This window comes from Letharia lupina (assembly GCF_014066315.1).
Source record: "Letharia lupina isolate WasteWater1 chromosome Unknown contig_8, whole genome shotgun sequence".
NCBI classification, from domain to species: domain Eukaryota; kingdom Fungi; phylum Ascomycota; class Lecanoromycetes; order Lecanorales; family Parmeliaceae; genus Letharia; species Letharia lupina.
In genome coordinates, this window is record NW_023502977.1 from 1760752 (window position 1) to 1779060 (window position 18309).

The 18309-nt window shown below is 45.6% G+C and overlaps 7 protein-coding genes across 7 annotated transcripts; 5 read left to right on the forward strand and 2 right to left on the reverse strand.

Moving 5' to 3' along the window:
• Positions 1–132: 132 nt before the first annotated feature.
• On the forward strand, positions 133–876 carry HO133_010344 (uncharacterized protein; the record flags this gene model as incomplete). The annotated part of the gene is made up of 2 exons (XM_037301197.1): positions 133–795; positions 853–876. 2 exons carry the CDS (start codon positions 133–135, stop codon positions 874–876), a joined length of 687 nt encoding a protein of 228 aa, XP_037154014.1.
• A 740-nt stretch (positions 877–1616) lies between these two features.
• Positions 1617–2656, forward strand: HO133_010345 (uncharacterized protein; the record flags this gene model as incomplete). The annotated part of the gene is made up of 2 exons (XM_037301198.1): positions 1617–2360; positions 2420–2656. 2 exons carry the CDS (start codon positions 1617–1619, stop codon positions 2654–2656), a joined length of 981 nt encoding a protein of 326 aa, XP_037154015.1.
• Positions 2657–3339: 683 nt separating this feature from the next.
• Positions 3340–4177, forward strand: HO133_010346 (uncharacterized protein; the record flags this gene model as incomplete). Its single annotated transcript, XM_037301199.1, has 2 exons — positions 3340–3826; positions 3903–4177. The coding sequence occupies 2 exons, from the start codon at positions 3340–3342 to the stop codon at positions 4175–4177; spliced, it is 762 nt and encodes a 253-aa protein (XP_037154016.1).
• Positions 4178–4691: 514 nt separating this feature from the next.
• On the forward strand, positions 4692–7520 carry HO133_010347 (uncharacterized protein; the record flags this gene model as incomplete). Its single annotated transcript, XM_037301200.1, has 3 exons — positions 4692–4700; positions 4747–4854; positions 4905–7520. The coding sequence occupies 3 exons, from the start codon at positions 4692–4694 to the stop codon at positions 7518–7520; spliced, it is 2733 nt and encodes a 910-aa protein (XP_037154017.1).
• Positions 7521–7656: 136 nt separating this feature from the next.
• Positions 7657–8334, reverse strand: HO133_010348 (uncharacterized protein; the record flags this gene model as incomplete). Its single annotated transcript, XM_037301201.1, has 1 exon — positions 7657–8334. One exon carries the CDS (start codon positions 8332–8334, stop codon positions 7657–7659), a length of 678 nt encoding a protein of 225 aa, XP_037154018.1.
• Positions 8335–9324: 990 nt separating this feature from the next.
• Positions 9325–10168, reverse strand: HO133_010349 (uncharacterized protein; the record flags this gene model as incomplete). Its single annotated transcript, XM_037301202.1, has 3 exons — positions 9325–9789; positions 9844–9926; positions 10132–10168. The coding sequence occupies 3 exons, from the start codon at positions 10166–10168 to the stop codon at positions 9325–9327; spliced, it is 585 nt and encodes a 194-aa protein (XP_037154019.1).
• Positions 10169–12357: 2189 nt separating this feature from the next.
• Positions 12358–13240, forward strand: HO133_010350 (uncharacterized protein; the record flags this gene model as incomplete). Its single annotated transcript, XM_037301203.1, has 4 exons — positions 12358–12393; positions 12501–12567; positions 12659–12944; positions 13030–13240. 4 exons carry the CDS (start codon positions 12358–12360, stop codon positions 13238–13240), a joined length of 600 nt encoding a protein of 199 aa, XP_037154020.1.
• Between the last annotated feature and the right edge of the window lie 5069 nt (positions 13241–18309).

Here is an 18309-nt window from a genome sequence, read left to right on the forward strand (position 1 = left end):
AGGCAACTTTGCCGATACAGCCAATCATATCGACCTCGAACAATTTTTGGCCTCCTCACAACCAAATGCGACAGCTCCAAGTCCTCCACCACGTATAATTTTGGCTCTCCTTCACATCCTCAACCCGCCACTATGTCTCTCTGGGGTACTCTCACAGGCCAAAAGTCATCCTCTTCATCCTCTAGCTCTTCATCCTCTCACGACCCATCCTCATCCGCATCACCATCATCGAGTGCCCCCTACCAACCCACCGCTTTCGATCCCGCCTCGGCTCAGGATGTCTCCTCATTTCTCGATCCTGCTGCACTCCCAGACCCATCTCGACTTCACCCTCTCGCCGGCCTGAATCAAGATACCCTAGACTACCTGACACTCGATGAATCCGCCCTCTCCGACCTCCCTGGCTCCCAATCAGCACTACCCTCTCGCGGTTGGTCCGACGACCTCTGCTACGGTACTGGCGTGACATATCTCTCCGCTCTCACGCTGGGCGGAACATGGGGCATGATAGAGGGACTTCGAAAATCTCCAGCCTCAGCACCCCCAAAACTGAAGCTGAATAGTGTATTGAACAGTATGACGAGAAGGGGGCCTTTCTTGGGAAATAGCGCGGGGGTGATTGCTATGGTCTACAACGGGGTAAATTCGACGATTGGATATTACAGGGGAAGGCATGATAGTGCCAATAGTATCATGGCAGGGGCTTTGAGCGGGATGCTGTTCAAGAGTACGGGAGGAGTAAGGCCGATGATGATTAGTGGAGGGCTGGTTGCTTCAGCGGCTGGAGTGTGGGCGGTGAGTTCACTGGTGTGGGATCTCTGGGCGAGCAAGGCTGACGAATTTGTGCTACAGCTGACAAGGAAGACGATTTTTTGAGCTGTGTGAAACGACATCACAAATGCCTAATATGTCGCTACAATCGCGATTGGAGATCTGTCATACATCCTCCTACCCTTGACTTTTAGCGTTCTCTCTTGCATAGACAGATATATCCTCGTCATCAGGTGGGCCTGCTGGCTCAGATTCTTCACTCTCAAGGGATGTGCTCTTTTCGAGAGCTCTGTATCAACGCACAGTTATGCAGCATGGCGTTGTGTTTGTAGGACTTCATTACACAGAACTTAATGCATTTGTTGAGGTGCTTGGAAGTTGAGCAGGAGCTATGACGAAAACTCTTCTCCCTTCTTCATGTTCCCGTTTACCTTTCAAGATAGTCCGCCTCTAGGCGCGTCTACGCTCCAACAATGACGCACCGGAGATACTGCATAGAGGGCTCCCGCTGCAGTCCAGAATGCGTGATACTGTGAAGCAGCAGTGAAAAGGAAATAGCGACGAAGGGTAGGGAGCCCAAAGAAAGTGCAGGAATCTGAGGGAAGGAGCCAGCGCGCACCACGGAGGAGCCTCCGAGAACAATCATATTATCATGACAACGTACATTAAACCAATCGAGAGTGCAAGAGTGTGTCTTTTGCGAAGTGTGACAGTGTTTCTGCCGTCATCGCCAAGTGACGATGAATGCCCCCGGAGCCTCAACCTCTGATCCATCTCAACACAAAATAAAACGCGTCACCATCAACACTTCTCTCAGCACCCTTAGCCCCACCCACCATGAAGCCATGAACACCGCCACGGTTCCAGTCCAGCCAGGCGCGCGGGGCGGTAGAGTCTTAGACATGCGCGATGTTATATTATGGCAACAAGAGCAAGCCCAACGCCAGGGCGAACTAGGCTTCACGACGAACTTTCCGGACCCTTCAGAGATCTTTAAACCCTTCACAATAAATCCTTATACTGAAGACGAGCTTCCAGCCGAAGATCGCGCTGCGGTCGTCGCAGCCATGCAAGAAACCCACAGAGCAATAATCCAGCTCCATCAACGCAAGATTCTCATGGATGGAGCTGGACCTCTCTTGGCGAGCACGGAGATGAATGTGAATCAAAAGTTACTGGCTGCTGGTGTACCTGAGCAAGAGCTTCCAAACAAGAGCCTAAGACAAAAGATTGTGCAGTTAGTCGAGCTTAAAGAGCCGCCACCCAAAAAGAATTTTGCGGCCGTGTTGGTGGACATAGCCTCAACCACCAAAGGACGAAGCCATATGCTGGAGGTCAATTTGCCGCTCAAGGCTTTCTTGGCAGAAGTCTACGCGTTGCTAGACGAAGTTGTGAAGGCTTTGTTGTCTGAGAAAGGGCTTTCCTATGAGCGAGGAGGCGCATGGAAATATCAGCTAGTCGACCAGATTCAGTCTCAACTGCTCATGCACAGATCTTTGCCCCTGGAGACCGATCTCGACTACAAATTGATGCTGCAGCAAATGTCGAGGGTTGGCGATGAGGAGGCGCCTGTAGCTGTGCTTACGCAGGTATGTCTTCGTCATTTATTTAATTTCGAGCAAGTACATGCTCATTGTTACGTAATCAGGGCGGTCTCGCAAGGCCTATAAACATAAGCGGAGCTAATGCGAAGGCGAAGGCAAGGGGACATAGCATGAGCGATGCGCTCGAAGTGTCGGACGAGGATGACAATGTGTTCGGGGTGCTCGACGAAGATGGTAAGCCTTTCTTCGAGCCTTTGGACATGGATAGGATGTCCAAGAAGTATGCGAGGATTGGGGATGATCTCACAGAGGAAAACGGGATTCATGGATTCTGGCGATGAATTGCCACCGAGTCACCGAGTTCCAGAGCTTGGGCGTGTATCAAAAGCTGTCCCGGATACCGTGGAACGTTTTTTGAAAGAATAGCATACAAGCACATATTACCGCACCATACAAGGGCGTGTTGTCAGATTAGATCAAGTATTTTCACCATCATCGACAGTATCGCGAACCCAACAAAGGCGATCTGGCATCCTCGCTGAAACCATCACAAAAACGGAGGCTTCATTCAAGGCTGTCGAGACTTCCTCATCAAGCCCACATTAGAACACAGTTCCATAGTAGTCGTCAAGCGTTGCTCTATCATCATTCAACACAATTAAAGAGAAAAAACAATTAAATCGGTGCCTGCAAATTAAGAGCTTGAATGATCGACAACTTTATGCCGCTAAGGCCGCTAGCGCGACCCAGTGAAAGTGGGCCGACACAGATAAAGGGTTCAAGTTCCCCCGAAAATTGAAGGCGGATCCGAGGTCGCGAGTTCGAATTATGCAAATCTTGGCATCTTCTGCATTGCACGCATAATCTTTGTGCAAGCGAATTGTTACAGCTTTACTCTATTGGGAAGGTTCGACTGATATTGAGACAACACACATTGCACATTCCTGAGACATTACAAAGACATAGCAGATCTTTCTTCTATTAGCCTGGACTCGTTGCGCTCCGCCCCACTTCAGTGTTCATAATGGATGATTTCGAAGGTTCCTACGCACCGCAATCACCAGATCTTTCCGGTTTCCAAACATTCGACGATCCAGATCCGTTTTCAGCTCCCTACTACCCACCCCAGCAAACTTCCTACCAACCTTCATATCTCCAGCAGCCCTCGAACCACGACCCATTCTCGTTCGACCAACCACCACCACAACACCAACAACAAATATTTCCAAATCAATATCAACCACCAATCATGCCCCCCACGAACGGAAAAGCCAAATCTCGCGCCAAGAGTGAGGAAGACGAGTTCACTCCGGAGGCACCAGCAAAGGCGAAAGGTCCAGGCCGCAAGTCAAAGAAACAGAAGGTCGAGGAAGAAGTTTGTGCTAAGCCGGCGCCAGGGGTGGAGGAAGGCATTGAGGTGAAGACGAAATTTCCGGTCGCGAGGATAAAGCGCATTATGCAGGCGGATGAGGATGTGGGCAAGGTGGCGCAGGTTACGCCAACCGCTGTTTGTAAGTTCGCCCACCCCTTACTGCCAGATCCCACTCCGACAAACGAATCGCAAGACTGACAGCTTTCGTGTTATAGCCAAAGCGCTCGAACTTTTCATGATCTCGGTGGTTACCAAAGCGGCCAACGAGGCACGAGCAAAACAGTCAAAGCGCGTCACGGCAGCCCATCTGAAGCAAGCGGTGGTGAAAGACGACCAGTTGGATTTCTTGGCGGATATCATATCAAGGGTGCCGGATGCACCTACGGCATCGAAGAAGGAGAAAGAAGAGGAAAGTGAGGAGGGTGGAGAAGGGAAGCGGAAGAAGAAGGGCGGGATCAAGAGAAAGAAGAAGGACGATGATGACTTCTAAAGGAAGGTTCGGAGGACCTGGGAGGTTTCAATTCTGTGTGTTGGGCTCCATGCAGGCACGCTTGCTTGCTTGAGAAGGATATCTTAAGCGATAAACAATAAGCATTTTGGCTAGAATGATGCTAGGGCAGTGAACATCTCTTTCCCACTCTGCAATATTGACAACGCAATTCTCTTCGTGAACATGTCGCTTTGTTGGAGTATTCCCAGGGGTCCAGTGACGAAGAATCTTGCCCGAATGACACACAAGCTGCACAAGTATCCCTTCACATTGTCAGTGTGACGGTTGCGACCCATCTGTTGAGCTTGTGAGCCTGTAGGGTCGAGTGCAAGAGTGGCGTGAGATTTGCCTCAGTTCCTCCGAAAGCCCGGGCCTACCCTATCGCTTTAGGGGCGGAACAAGTCCGCGCTCGGACTGGGACAAAAGTATCCAACAACGGCTAATCCTCGGGAAGACCCAGACGCGACTCCATCGCCCTGGTTGTTTGGGTTGATGCTTGGGCGAGCTTAGCATCATGGACCTAGTAAGCCTTGCACCCATTTGAATCTTTCCCATGCTAATGACCGTAGCTGTCGAAGCTTGTAGGGAGCAGCGGTGCCTCTCCAGCCAAGCAAGTAGGATTCAACTCTCCCCAACAGCGCTCGATCCGCTTCAAGAAGCTGCACGATCAGCTACAGGTATGCTCTCTATGAGGCCTTGCTTAGATTATCGCTGACTTATATAGTAGCAAATATGGCGCCGCAACACATCTACCAAGCAAGACGTCCCAATAGAGCCAGTCTTGGCCTGCTTCGAAGACGTAAAAAAGACCCTCCAGGATGAAGTACAAACACCCGGACCTCACCTTTGTGCACGACATGTGTCTACATTCCAGATATACTCAACGTTGAGCCAAGTGGCTTCAACGTATCACAATGAGCCCATCATCCAAGTAACGCTGGATATCTTGAAGATCCTTATCGATTGCGAGGAGGTGGAATTCCTAAAGGAAAAGACCTTCGCAGATGCTTTACTTGGTTTTGTCGGTACAGTTTCTACTACAGGACCTCTGATGGTCTCGGTAGACACAGAGGGAAAAATCGTAGAAGTGCTGTTTGCGATTGCTTCCAAGTTACGCCTTCAGCCAAACCTACTGCCCACCTGGTTCCGACCGAACACGACGGCAGGAGAACGAGACCTTGGACCTCATACAAGAAAAGACAAGGACGTGTTCCCACTCTTCTATTTCACATTGGACTATGTACACCACGATGGGAGAGTGGGAGACTTTGCTAGAACGGGGTTGCTTTACATCATCGAATCGGCGTCTCATTCCGAAGCACTGGAGAGTTGGATTGTGGAGAGCGATCTCGCAACCTTAATGGCAAGTGGGTTGGGAGCGCTCTACAGCCAGCTCAGTAGGAAACTTGTCTTGTCTTTCACTAAAGACACCATACCTGCGATTCTATCATTCTCCGACACGCCTCGACCGAAGACGCCCTCTGATGCCGAAAAGACAACTTCTTCAGACTTTCAAGCCCATCTATCAACATTTCTCTCATATCTGGTCTTCTGGCAGGATGTCCTCGAGCATTGTGGCTCTGAGGATGTCAAGCGCAGCTTGCTTGATCATTTCAAGTTTCTTTTCTTGCAACAACTACTCTATCCTTCTTTGATGGAGTCTTCAGACGCTGATGGCGGATCATCCGTGGCTGTTTTAACATATTTGCGATGCATCGTAGAGTCCATCGACAACCCTGAACTCATACACTTGACATTGCAGTATTTACTGGCGATCCCTGACATCCCAGAAGATGAACGTAAGCCAGCGAGACCGGCTACGCTGGCTCGTCGCCGAAAGTCGCAAACACTCGTCACAAACCTGACCCACGTTCAAGAGAAGCCCATGCCCGACCTTTTCACTCTTGTCGACCTTGTTATCACGAGCCTTCGATCTCGCAACCAGCAAACGGTCACAGCAACTCTCCGACTCGTCTCTGTCATTCTACGTAGCCAACACCAATTTGCGGTGTCGACTATAATTAAGACTCAATACTCTGGAAATCTACCTGTCCGCACGATAGGCGCTCATTACAGAGATACCGCCCTTTTATTCTCAATGGCCGAGGACATTATGTTTCATGACGATCTACGAGAGGCTTACGATACACATTTAGAAGACGCGAGGACGCTTCTTGAAAACCACTGCTGCTCTCCGTTGCTACTTGCGTTACCAGTCTCTAAAACGGCGCTACGAAACGAGAATTCTACTCATTTCGTGAAAAATGGTGATGCACTGAATTCGCATTCGATAAGACCTGATGATCCATTACTCCGGGCTTTGATCTCGTTGTTGGAAAATTTCCTTGCGAACGACATTGCCACGAATCTAGATCTCACCCAAGCTCTTGCAACACTGGTTTCTTGTGGCAATACGCGCCTGGAAAGCTGGCTCCTTCAGGAGCCTGCTGATTACGATGCTTCCTCCAAACAAAGCGCGGTCTCCGATGATGGGCTCGATGAGTCTGACCAAGATGATACAATCACGCTCAACAACCACATTGGTGATACCAAGCAGAATGCCGAATCCCCCAAAAGGACTTCTCCTCCTGAGTCGTACGTAGCTAATCATGTTGCTTCGCCTGTGTTCGCTGCTCTAGACTCTCTGGTCCAGCAAGTCGAAACCTTCCGCCACGACATCCAGGAGTTCGACACGTATCTTGCTGAGCGACGACACGTCTTTAAGGTCGGCGATGACATTGATAAGGATGTAGCCAGTGGCTCCAGTGGCCCATCGCGAAGATCAGAAGACTCGACTAGATCGACGCAATCAAAGGCTGGGAATGCCGCGCAGATTGGTTCTATCTCGGAGCGGCTTCTGTCTGAGAATTCCTCAGCTAACATATCACGGTCTAGCTCTCCACGAGGCCGACAACTAGATGTTCATTCGACGCCCAATCTTGTCGGTCGGCTGACCCATTTCAAGATCTCTCCGTCACCGAGTCCCTCTAGGATGGAGTCAAGAGCGTTTTCGCCATCGCCGCTGCGGAAAGACTCTATCACGTCTACACCCCAAAAACGTGTCATCACGCCCATGGGTCCTGCAGATGCTCTACGTCAGCAGGTGAAGATCAGGACAAAAGACCGTACTGATAGGAATCACATGGGAGATGTTGGAAGCAGTGAAACAAGTAGTACACGAAGCGGATCCGTCGTGCCGGACACGCAGACTGCCGAAGAGTTCAAAGAGACCACTCTTAGCCACCTTTTGACGAATATTATCATCCTACAAGAATTCATTCTGGAACTCGCAGCTATTATCCAGGTTAGAGCCAGCTTATTTGGGGAGGTCGAGTTTGGATAAAGTCCTCACGAGATCTATTCATTCACATATTTTCACTCTGACAGCAGAGACACCTAAACCAGTCTCTTTCTCTTCCTTGTCTCTGACAATCCTTGTCATCTCTTCAGGCTTGCAGCAGATGTATGTGCACCATTGTTCAGACTGAATTCCACAGAGGGTCGACTGTTTTGATTTCGAGCCATCGTACAGCTGCATGCCCAACTCCATCCGAGCAAAGTGAGCCTGACTCCTTCGGCCTGAGCTCAGCAAGGAAAACGTTTGAATCGATCTGAAGTCTGTCTTTTCCTGCCCTGCCAAGCTTCACTTCCTCATCACCAACGACCCTCTTCCCCCAAAGCTTTACTTCCCGTGTCTGCTTGCAAGAGCTCACATTGTCAGTAACCATAGCGCCCCCAAACTCAATCCTCAGCATCCAGTTGTTGTGATCAGCAGCAGCTGTGACAATCTTTGGCTCAGCGTTATACCATTTGTACTTCCTTTCTTCATCGATATCCAAGTCTCTCCCTTGAACCTCATTCCTCGTTGCGTCGCTCATCCTCAAATATCTAAATCTTATGACCATGAGGGGATCGGGGTAGTAGGTACAGCCAGAATTCGCTTCCCAACGACCCCAAGTGACCTTCGCCGCTGCCATATAATGCGGTGCTTGTGAGAGAGACGCTTGACCGATGATGATGATGTCGGTGATTGAGATGATGTCGCCTTCGCCGGCCTCTGGGCGTCTTGTTGGTGTTTCCTCCCATACGGTTTGGCATTCGACGGTTGCAGGCGGGGTCAGAGCGGTACGTGATTTGGGTTGGGCGAGGGTAGACATGTTGAAGGAGTCCTACGGGGTTGTCCGAATGAGAAGAATGAGAAGGATTAGAAGGGGGCTGGGCGGCGATTTCATGGTAGAGGCTGGATTGATCAGATAAAGGGGTATGCATTGTTGCGGGCCAGAGGAAGGGATTGCTGTCTGGTGGATGTTTCTAGAGAGGGACGGAATGGGCTTGGATAAAGATGGTGGTGCTTCTACCATCTACTGGGCCAGACGCGGGTGCAATATATAGATAATGGTGGCTACCGCTATATGTTGTAGATGGAATCGTGCTAGAGGTCTCGTCGATGATTATTGCAAGATTGCAGTATTCGGCGGTTTTCCTATAGCTTTTACGGGTCAAGTGAAGGCAATTGCAATACACGATATTTTGCATCGCTGTGAAAGCGGAAGATCCGGCCGCCATGCGAGGAAGTTAGTCAAAAGGAGCGGTTGGGCTATCGGAGTAGGGTCCATGGCTAGCGAGAAGGGGGCGCGGAAGTGGAGAGAGATGCGCGGTCAGGAAGGGTCCTTCTGTTATCGCCTGCTGGAACAGCAATCATGATTTCTTGGCGCCGGAGACATGGTCACGTAAATAGGTATGAAGAGATTCTGTTGTGAAGATCATCGAAGGGGACGAATCGCTCTCATGTAGAGCTGAAAGCCTTCCCTTCTGGTTCGGACAAGTGACTATTGATCGAGCTTCGCCTAATCACTCTCCCTCCCATTCCTCAAGCCCTGCGGATCATGATAACTCACTCCCTTGCTGCTCAAACCATCGCATCTTCCCCTTCGGCTCCTGATCCGGCCTATACGCTCTGTACGCTTTCTTCAACTCGTTCAGCCACTCCAGCTCTCAACATCCTCAGCAGCATAATGCCCCTCGCCATCCGTGCATATGGAGAAATCAACCCCCTTTATCCTTGCGTCCTAGGGGCGTAAGAGCGTGCTCCCAGGAATCTCGCGTACTCGAAGCGCTTGTCTTTGCACGCCGGCTTCTCAAGCATATCAACCTGCTTCAACTTCGAACACTTCTTCTCCGGCGTCCGCGGCGTGCTGCCGCTTGTCGTTGTGCATGTTATCGGCGCCCTCCCCGCGCAGGGATTCCTCAGGTCGGCGAGGATCATCTTCTACAATTCGAAGCAGCGTCGGAAGGGCGGTCCCGGCAGTGTCTGTACTGCGGAGACTTCTGAATAGTCTTTGGAGGAAGGTTTCTTCAGTCATGTTGGATTTCTCGGCCGCTCTGGCGGCTGAGGCGATGGGGCTCTTTGATTTTGAAATTGGGTGTGCGTTGTGGAGCACTGAAGTGTGGTTTGCGGCGCTTGGTACAAGGATTCGTCGGCGGGGCAGGGGAGGGTGCGGGATACTTGGGGGTTGGTGGTGTCGGAGGTGCCGAGATAGAATTATAGGAGGTGTTACTGGCCTTTGGAGACGGCATAAACGGGTTTGTGAGTGCTGCAGTCGGCGGTTTGCCTGTTGCGCCAATTAGCATAAGGCAGCTATAAGCAGAATGTCAGGAGACCTCACTTCAATGAACCAGACCCTTGCTTCGTGTGCACGACAGGAGCGTCTTCCCTTCCTCAGCTGCTTTGCTGCAGATGGCGCAAGGACTCGTTAGTTCCTCGTTAGCCATTGTGGATTGGTATATTGTTGGAGCTCTCCTCGGAGAAGTGTGTAACAAAGCGCACGCCTGTAAGGTCCTTCACCGCCATTTCAACGACACAAAAGATTTGTTATTTCGCGATATAGACCTGGTCTCTTGACCGTGTATACGAGCTCTGTTTGTCGATCATCAGAACTGTGGTGGAACAAGACCAGCAGTCTTCTGTGTAGAAGCACCTTCCAGCTTCATCCGGCGTGGGAATACTAACACGGATCGTGATATTGCGGTAGTAATATCACAGACCATGCTATGTCTACACTCATTCACGCTAAAGGAAGGCGGCAGCATCAGAGATGACTGCAGATATTGAGGCATCCTACAGCATAGTAGTCCAACTATCATCATGGTAGAATGACTAGATGTTGTTGGTATAAGTTCCCATGTATATTGTCTTACAGTTTTTGACCTCAGATTTGGCACGTATCACTACCCTCTATTTCTTCCACCTGTCTGCAACAGCCATGGAGGAAACCCTGCGATTCCTCGTACAGCTTCCTTGCCTCCTTTGCCGTGCACCCCTTTATGTCCATAGGGAGAAGCCCCACTGTGTGTCTCAAAGTACGCAGGCTGAAGCTGAGCGACCCTCTCCGCCAAGTTATAGACCGCGCTTTTTAAGCTGTGAATCTTCTTCTGCACTCTGTAACAAAGAGTCCGAAGTTCACCTCTTCAAACTCCCTCTGGAGCTGCGAGAGATCATTTACAGAGAGGTATTGGGTGGCTATATGTTGCATGTAGGGTGGAGGCCGCGCAGAATGGGCCACATGAGATGCGAGTCCGCGAGCATGGATGCTTGCAAAGTAAAGGGCTGCTATGAGATGATGGGATATCGCAGTGTTTGCTATGGCAGTTTCGGCATTAATTGCGGAATGTTGGGGTTGCTTTTGACGTGTCGAAGGATGTGAGTTGCTTTCGTCTATAACCTTTAGCATGTGCGGTTCTCTGTTCGTGTTTCATACCAGAGAGGGAAGAGTTCGTGTTTGGTATTATGCGCTCCGATGGCTGATGAAGCCTACGATTAGCTATATCGAAGCAGTCAACCTCCTTTATTCTTGCAATACCTTCTCCTTCACCAATCCCTCCGCGTTGCGAGCTCTCACTCGTACCATTCTGCCGCAACGCCGGGCTGCGATCAGAGTCCTCCATCTAGACTGGTCGGTTCATGGGTACATGGGCCCGGATGCTGAGATCTTGCATCCTTTTATGCCTTACGATGAAGCAATCTGGGAAGATTTTTGGCGTGTTGTTCGTGAAGAATTGAAGGGGTTGAGAGAGATTCGGGTGTGGATTCAGCGTGATGGGTGTACGACAAACGAGGGGGCAGAAGTGAGGATGTTAGCGCCTTTAAAAGAGGTGAGGGGTGTGGGGGCTGTTGAGGTGAGATTCCCATGGCAAAGGCATGATGGAATAGAAGATGAATGGCTCAAAATCGCGAGCCCGCAATGAAATAAAGCAAAAGGTTTTGATATTATCCTTTATGGTTTCAGAAATGGTAAGATTGTCATTGAACGTTGCAATAGTAACACGATGATTACGATTATTTATAGGAACTTATAGTATGCTATATTATGTTTGCATAGCTTCCATTATGAAGCAGGAGTGTAGACTAATATCGACGAATCCAATTACATACGAGCAGCGAACATCCAGGAAAGGTGTTCTGCTATATCGTCAAGGCTAAAGTTTCAGTTCATGGTCGAATCTCAGGGTCCCTTCTTGGCACTATCAACGACATCTCATCGACATCGCTTGCAGATTGTATGCAACGTGATAGAGCGTGGTATTCCCCAAGATGTCTGCCACGTCTGAATTTCCGTGGACACGCGTCGAGTGATTGCCTGATGATAAAGAGCATCAAGGATACTATTATCTGGGCTTTCGAGATTGTCGAAGTGTGGACGTTGAGGTTCGAGCCAACTAGGGTGCGTGGAAACCTTTACATAAAGAACAGTCTCTCTACTTACCACTATCGAGAATATCATCTGTCGGTCTATCTACGTTCTTGATTGAGGGGCAGTGTATCTGGTTGCCTAAGTAGAATCTTCATCATCCAAAAGCCAAGAAACAACTCTAGCGCATTCACTTTTCCTCATTTGTGATTCCTCCAGTCCCATCCTCTCACTTCCTCAACCCCACAACTCTTCTTTCCCTTTCATCCAAGGCCATCCTCCAAACTAAAAATCTTTTGAGCACATCAGCTGGACCGAATCCATATAGCTGACGTGCCAATACAAGCTTAATCATCTCAAACACCGTCGTGCTTCTTCTCCATCACTCAAACTCTTCCCAAAGTTCAGACTCGCTCTCACTTCCGCTTTCCCAACCTCCAAAATCCAAGCGCAAATTTCAACAAGCCAAAGTCCAAACCATCGACAGCAAAAATGCCTATCAAGTGGACGCCAGTCATTGATCAGATCGTGAGTCTCCGCTCACCTTCTCATCATCCTCCTGACTCTCCACTCTCATACCATTCTCCTCTTCACCAACATTTGGGTCAGCATCTGTAAAGCTAACATACCTGCAGCTCCTCCTCAAGATCCTCGAAACCTCCCAAGTCAACGTCAACCCTGTAGCAATCTCCGCAGTATGGCGTAAGTCCCCGGCCTCTTCTCCAGGCTTCCTACTACCGCTTTGGCTCTTTCCTCCGAAATAATACCGAATACTAACACTCCCAACCCGCAGCTGAGGGTTTCGAAAAGCCCACCCCCCGCGCCATTAGCGAACGCTTGGTCAAGATCCGCCAAACTTCCAAAGACAACGGCGCCGCTTCCCACTTCAGTGTCTCGAAGGCAAAGTCCGGTGCCGGTCCAGCTGGGACACCACGCAAGCGCGCTACCGCTGGTACCAATGCGGCGGTCAAAAAGGCTACTGCACCAGCTCAGGTTCGCCAAGGAGGAAAATTCTCTGCCCGTGGTAACGGCGGTGCCGGTGAGAAGCGCAAGCGTGGGAATCGGGGCAGGAGCGAGGAGTATGTCTTCCCGCACCTTCCTTTCCGGGGGACTTGGTCCGTACATTCGCCTCTCCTGTTTGGCGCTAACGTTGTATGCTTGCAGCGATGCTACCGACGACTCCGAGGACGATGACCTCAAAGCCGACGAGTCTGACACCGAAGACGAGGACGAACCGCCCAGCAAGAAAGCTAAGAATGGGCAGGGTAAATTCATCGTCAAACTTGAGGAGAGCGAGGGCGGATTCTGTGACAGCGGGTATGAGAATGCGAATGAGGATGCTTTTGTGGGCACTGAGGAGGAGGTCTTTGCCTAGGGGAGGGAAGAGGAGGATATCAGAGTTGGGGCAAGAAACTTACAGAGAGTGGGTGACTGTAGATCCCACTTCGCTGATGTCCTCTTTTTCTTCGATGGCAAGGGTGTGGGCCTGAGTCTATGAGTATACTATAGTTGCATTGCGTACTTATTCGAAGGTCGATACTGGACAGATGCTAGGGGGGCTTCAAGTAGAGCCTGGTGCGGTGCCTGGCGGTCTCTGGCTGCTTGCATAGCATATACAAATATAATGAAAATCTTCCATGCAGTAAATCATTCAACATGAACATCATCAAGAGTTGATTGTGCCGTCAATTCATTACAAGAGCATGCTTTCAAGCATCCACCTTTCAATGACCATGGCAGGGGTGCTCTCCATACTGTCCCGCTAGATTTGACTCCCCCATGCACCCCCATGCACCTCTATGCGCCACTATCCCCCATGAAATGAAGAACCGTCGTACCACTGACTCTTCCTTAGGAGTAAAGAAGAGGCCTTTTGTACCAGGCCGAAAGTATCATAGACTCAGCTGGATCTGTGCTGCCACAAAAGCCATGACGCGACTGTGGCGATGGTCACTGGGAGAGAGACAGCCCAGTACACCCAAAATTTCTCGGATACTACCCAGGATTCCTGCTGAGTCTTGGTAGCTGGAGAGAAGTCAAAGAAGCTTGTACTGAATAAAGCCTCCAGGCGACCCGAAATTAGTCGGTGTCTGGTGCGGAACGACCATGGTTCACTCACCGCAACGAAAGTTGCAGGCAACAAGGTCAATGTCAGGACTGCTATCGTCCTCATTGCTGCGCTATCTCTCCGTACTGCTTCGCTCATCTTTACCATGACCTTGCTGTCATACTGCGTGATGGTGTTGAAGGCCTGCCGAGGTCAACTGAGGTAGGATTCGAGAGATACTCGGATGCAGACTGACCAAGTCTATCTCGTTGCGCAGTCTTGCCTCGTTAGCTTTAGATCGTGCACTTAAGTTCCGCAACGTCTGCACCCTAAAGCTGAGTGCCTGATTTGTCCGCCGTGAGACATTGGATTTCGTGTCCGAAGGGGGCACTTTGCAGAACCACTCGTGTTGGCAAAGGATGCTTTTTGTTGTTTCTGTTGCAACGTCAAGTGTTTCCGAGGAATGAACCGCATGCCGTGCGAAGTCATGCAGTAGGGGGAAACTAGCTGCTTGTTGGGCAACGCCGTGCCGATTCTAGAGACATATCAGTTTGAGTTGGTTCCTCGTGTCAAAGATGCTGTGGTGGCAGCTTTACCACTTCAATCATCCTCACAAAGTCTCGAATAGACCAGACGGAGGCGTCGAAGGCGTGGATGATTTCTCCAAGGATGATCGCATGAAGCGAATAAGGATCAGACGGGTCAAGCGTTGTTGACGGCGACAATAAAAGGTTTCGAAGTCCATCGCGTAGATGCTGAGGGACGTCGAAGCAGAGAACAACATGTACATTTGCTGAAGTCCATTTCGTGAAGAATGCCATCTCATACCATTCGTAGTTGTGGTATTGGATACCTCTGACTTCTACTAGCTGCTTGATTATAAATCGGAACCATGTGTATGCACCGGTCGTTAGTAGAGATTTACACTACTTAGAAAAGGACAATACCATGACTTTTGACTTTACCTTCTTCATTGTACGAATCTCCACAACCAAAGAATCCATTAGAACGTTGATAACTCTTGGACCAGAACAAATCAGGTATTGTGTATCGAGCGGATAGGTTTTGTCGAAGGATAGCCGATGCGAGGAAGGGCTCTGAGGTAGCAAAGCTATTTCGGTCAGGGAAAGCCTAGCAAGAGGCGTGTAACGGACACAACATGGCTTCGCTTCTTGCTCTGTCTAAACAATGTCTTAGCACGTGTCGCCAGTGCCTCGGTACTTTTTATAGATGAGACCGAAGACCGTCTTCTATTGTCGCACTTGTGCTGCGCCATGTTCCTTCCACTAATGCCAGTCAACATTCGTAATCAGCGGAAGGTCAGCCTCGTACCTTGTTCAAGGATGTCGATGGAACTCATTGGGAGTATGGTGGTGTTCAAGTCTCGCATTGATACAATCTGTATTGACGAGACTTCGAAAGCGTTCACCAGCAACAAAATCGGTCAGCAGCCTGTCAGTGTCAGGCTGAGGGGACCGAACAAATTCCATGGCTTTGTGGATCTATGCTCTCTTAAGAACATGTTCCAATGCATCCTGTAAGTCTACAAGGCTGCAGTGGCGGATCTATAGGCTCTTGTGCTCCGCAGGGGAGGGATCATCTTTGATCATTGCTGCGGAGGTGCCCGACAATCCTCTAGTGGGAGTCTCGAGGCAGTCCTGCACGTACCTGTTATCACTCGGAAACGCAGTTTACTAGGAAATACAGGTTTTTTAAAACCGATAAACCCGGCGTAACACTAAAATGCCTACAACAGAGTTTTCGCTTAATTAATCCGCACCCGCGAAACGTGAAAAATCGCGAATCCCCACCAAAACACCTTTAATACCTACATTACCATGGGACGTATTAAGAGTAAAACTAATCTTTTAGATTCTAAAAAGGATATATTAATAGCTCTTAGTAATCTTAATAATATATTAAATCGTTAGATAGCCAAGGTCTATAAATATAATAAAAAAACGATTCGAAATATTAAGAAACGCGTCTTTAAGGCGAAGAAAGAAAATATTAATTTACTTTCTTTAGAGATATATTAATAACATTCATAGTTTAAATAACCTCTAGTAATTAATAAATAACTTCTACGACGTCTTATTAGATATACTATCAAGAATCGATTTCAGCGTTATAAGTCTTAGATAACGATTATCTATAAGATAAGATATATAGTCTCTATAATAGTTATTAATATAGTATTCTCTAAAGTTAGCTATAGACGATATCCTTCTTAATATAAGTCTCTACTATCTTTAGAATAGAAGTAAAAATATTTATAATTCGCTATTAATTAATTAAAGAGATTATAAGATAAGAAATATATAATAATTTATAGTAATAAGATATCGATTCGCGTTAAAGAATCTCGAGGGTAAATTTAAATTATACGGCTTTTTAAGGAGGTATATTATTAGAATTATATAGATATACGATATCGTAATTATATAGAAATAATATTTTAAGACTATTATACTTCGAAAATACGTGGTTTAAGCTTTATATTTATTAAAGAATTCGCTTTAGAAAAATACTATATTTAGAAGAATCTTAATAGTCGAAACTTCGAGTATCTAGTTTAATAATAGATTATTTAGAAGTATTTCTTAGCGAAGTAAGCTAGAAAATTCCTAAGTCGATATTTTAAACGCGTTTTAAAGCTTAAGAGTATACTATTTAAGAGAAATAAGAATATTAAAAAAGAGATTAATTAATATCGATATTAGATATATATTCTATTATCTTAATTAATTCTATTTATTTATAAGATAATTATTAAGTATAACGAGTATTTTCTAATTTAAGATAATACTTTTAATTATAATATATAATAATAATAAAAATTTCTTAAAATCTTATATCTTATAGTCCTTTTATAGCTAATAAACTTCTCTAATTTAAATTAAATTAAGTTATATTAATATTATTTAAAGTGAAAAGTCTCGAAGAGATTATATATATCTAAGATTAAGGAGAGTATAATTAAAACTTAAGATGATAAATAGTAGAATTTAGATATAAAAAGAGTAGGCTAATAGTATAGAAAGTTATATAATCGAATAAAACGCGTAAAAAATTAATAAGATAATAATAAATTTTATAGCTAGTAGATATACTCTACTATCTAATTAATTTATATCTTAAATTTAAAGTTATTTTATTAAATAATTATAAAGTAATAATAAAAAATAAATAATAATCTTAGAAATATAACGCGGGTGCGGATTAATTAAGCGAAAACTCTATTATACTTCTTACTAAAATATAATCTAGCTTATACTAATATATTAAAATCTATATTCTAAAGAGTATAAATTATAAGATATATTCTATAGTATAATTTAGAATTTAAATAATATAAATTAGCTTATTATTAACTAAGTAATAATTAATAAAAGAATTTAAAATTATTTATCTTAACTATAAGTTACTCTTTAATTAATAATAATAACTCTATAGTAATCATAGAAGCTTTATACTTATAGATATTATAATTAATATATATTACTATCTATTATTTAGATTTAAAATTAAATAATTCTAAATAAAGAGTAATAGATTAACTAGAGATAAAAAAGCTCGCTTAATTACTAGCGAGTAAATATTATATTTAATATTTATACTTACTTTATAGTAATTAAACTTATTTATTATAATAAATAAAACTTATAGAAGTAGTTATATATCTATATAGATTATAAGATATATATATATATAAGTCTTAGATAAGATAGAGACGCTAGAAGACTAAAATTCTATTCGCGATTTATATAGTAAAGTAATCTTCGAAATAATAACTAGTCTATATAATCTAGTAATTAAGAATATTATATATAAAAACTCGGCTATTAACTTATATATATATTAGAGTAGTCGTAGAAAAAAGACTTTAAAAACTAGAATATATTAGTCTATAGTATACTTCTTTAGAGTAAAGTTTATTTTTATTTTTATTTATAGATTTTTTTAAAATTATAGCTAGATTTAAATTATAGATCTCTAAGAGTAATAATTTAATATCGAGTTATAAATATTAGAATATTATTATAATAATATAAATAAGTAAGTAAGTATTATAAGTAAGTAAGTAAGTAAGTAAGTAAGTAAGTATTATAAGTACTATAAAGTAAGTAAGTAAATAATATAATTTCTTTATAATTATCTAGTATACTCGTCTCTATATTATTTAAGACTCTATAAAGATAATAAATATTTTAAATACTACTCTTTCGAGCGTCTTAAAATTTATTATAAGGTGAGTTTTATAGTTATAGAATAATTAGATAATATATATTTTTATTACGAAGTAAAAAAGAAATTCTTATATCGATAATAGCGATAGTAATATTATACTTTCTAGATCGCTATAATACTCTTTCTCGAGTATATTATCGAAGTAT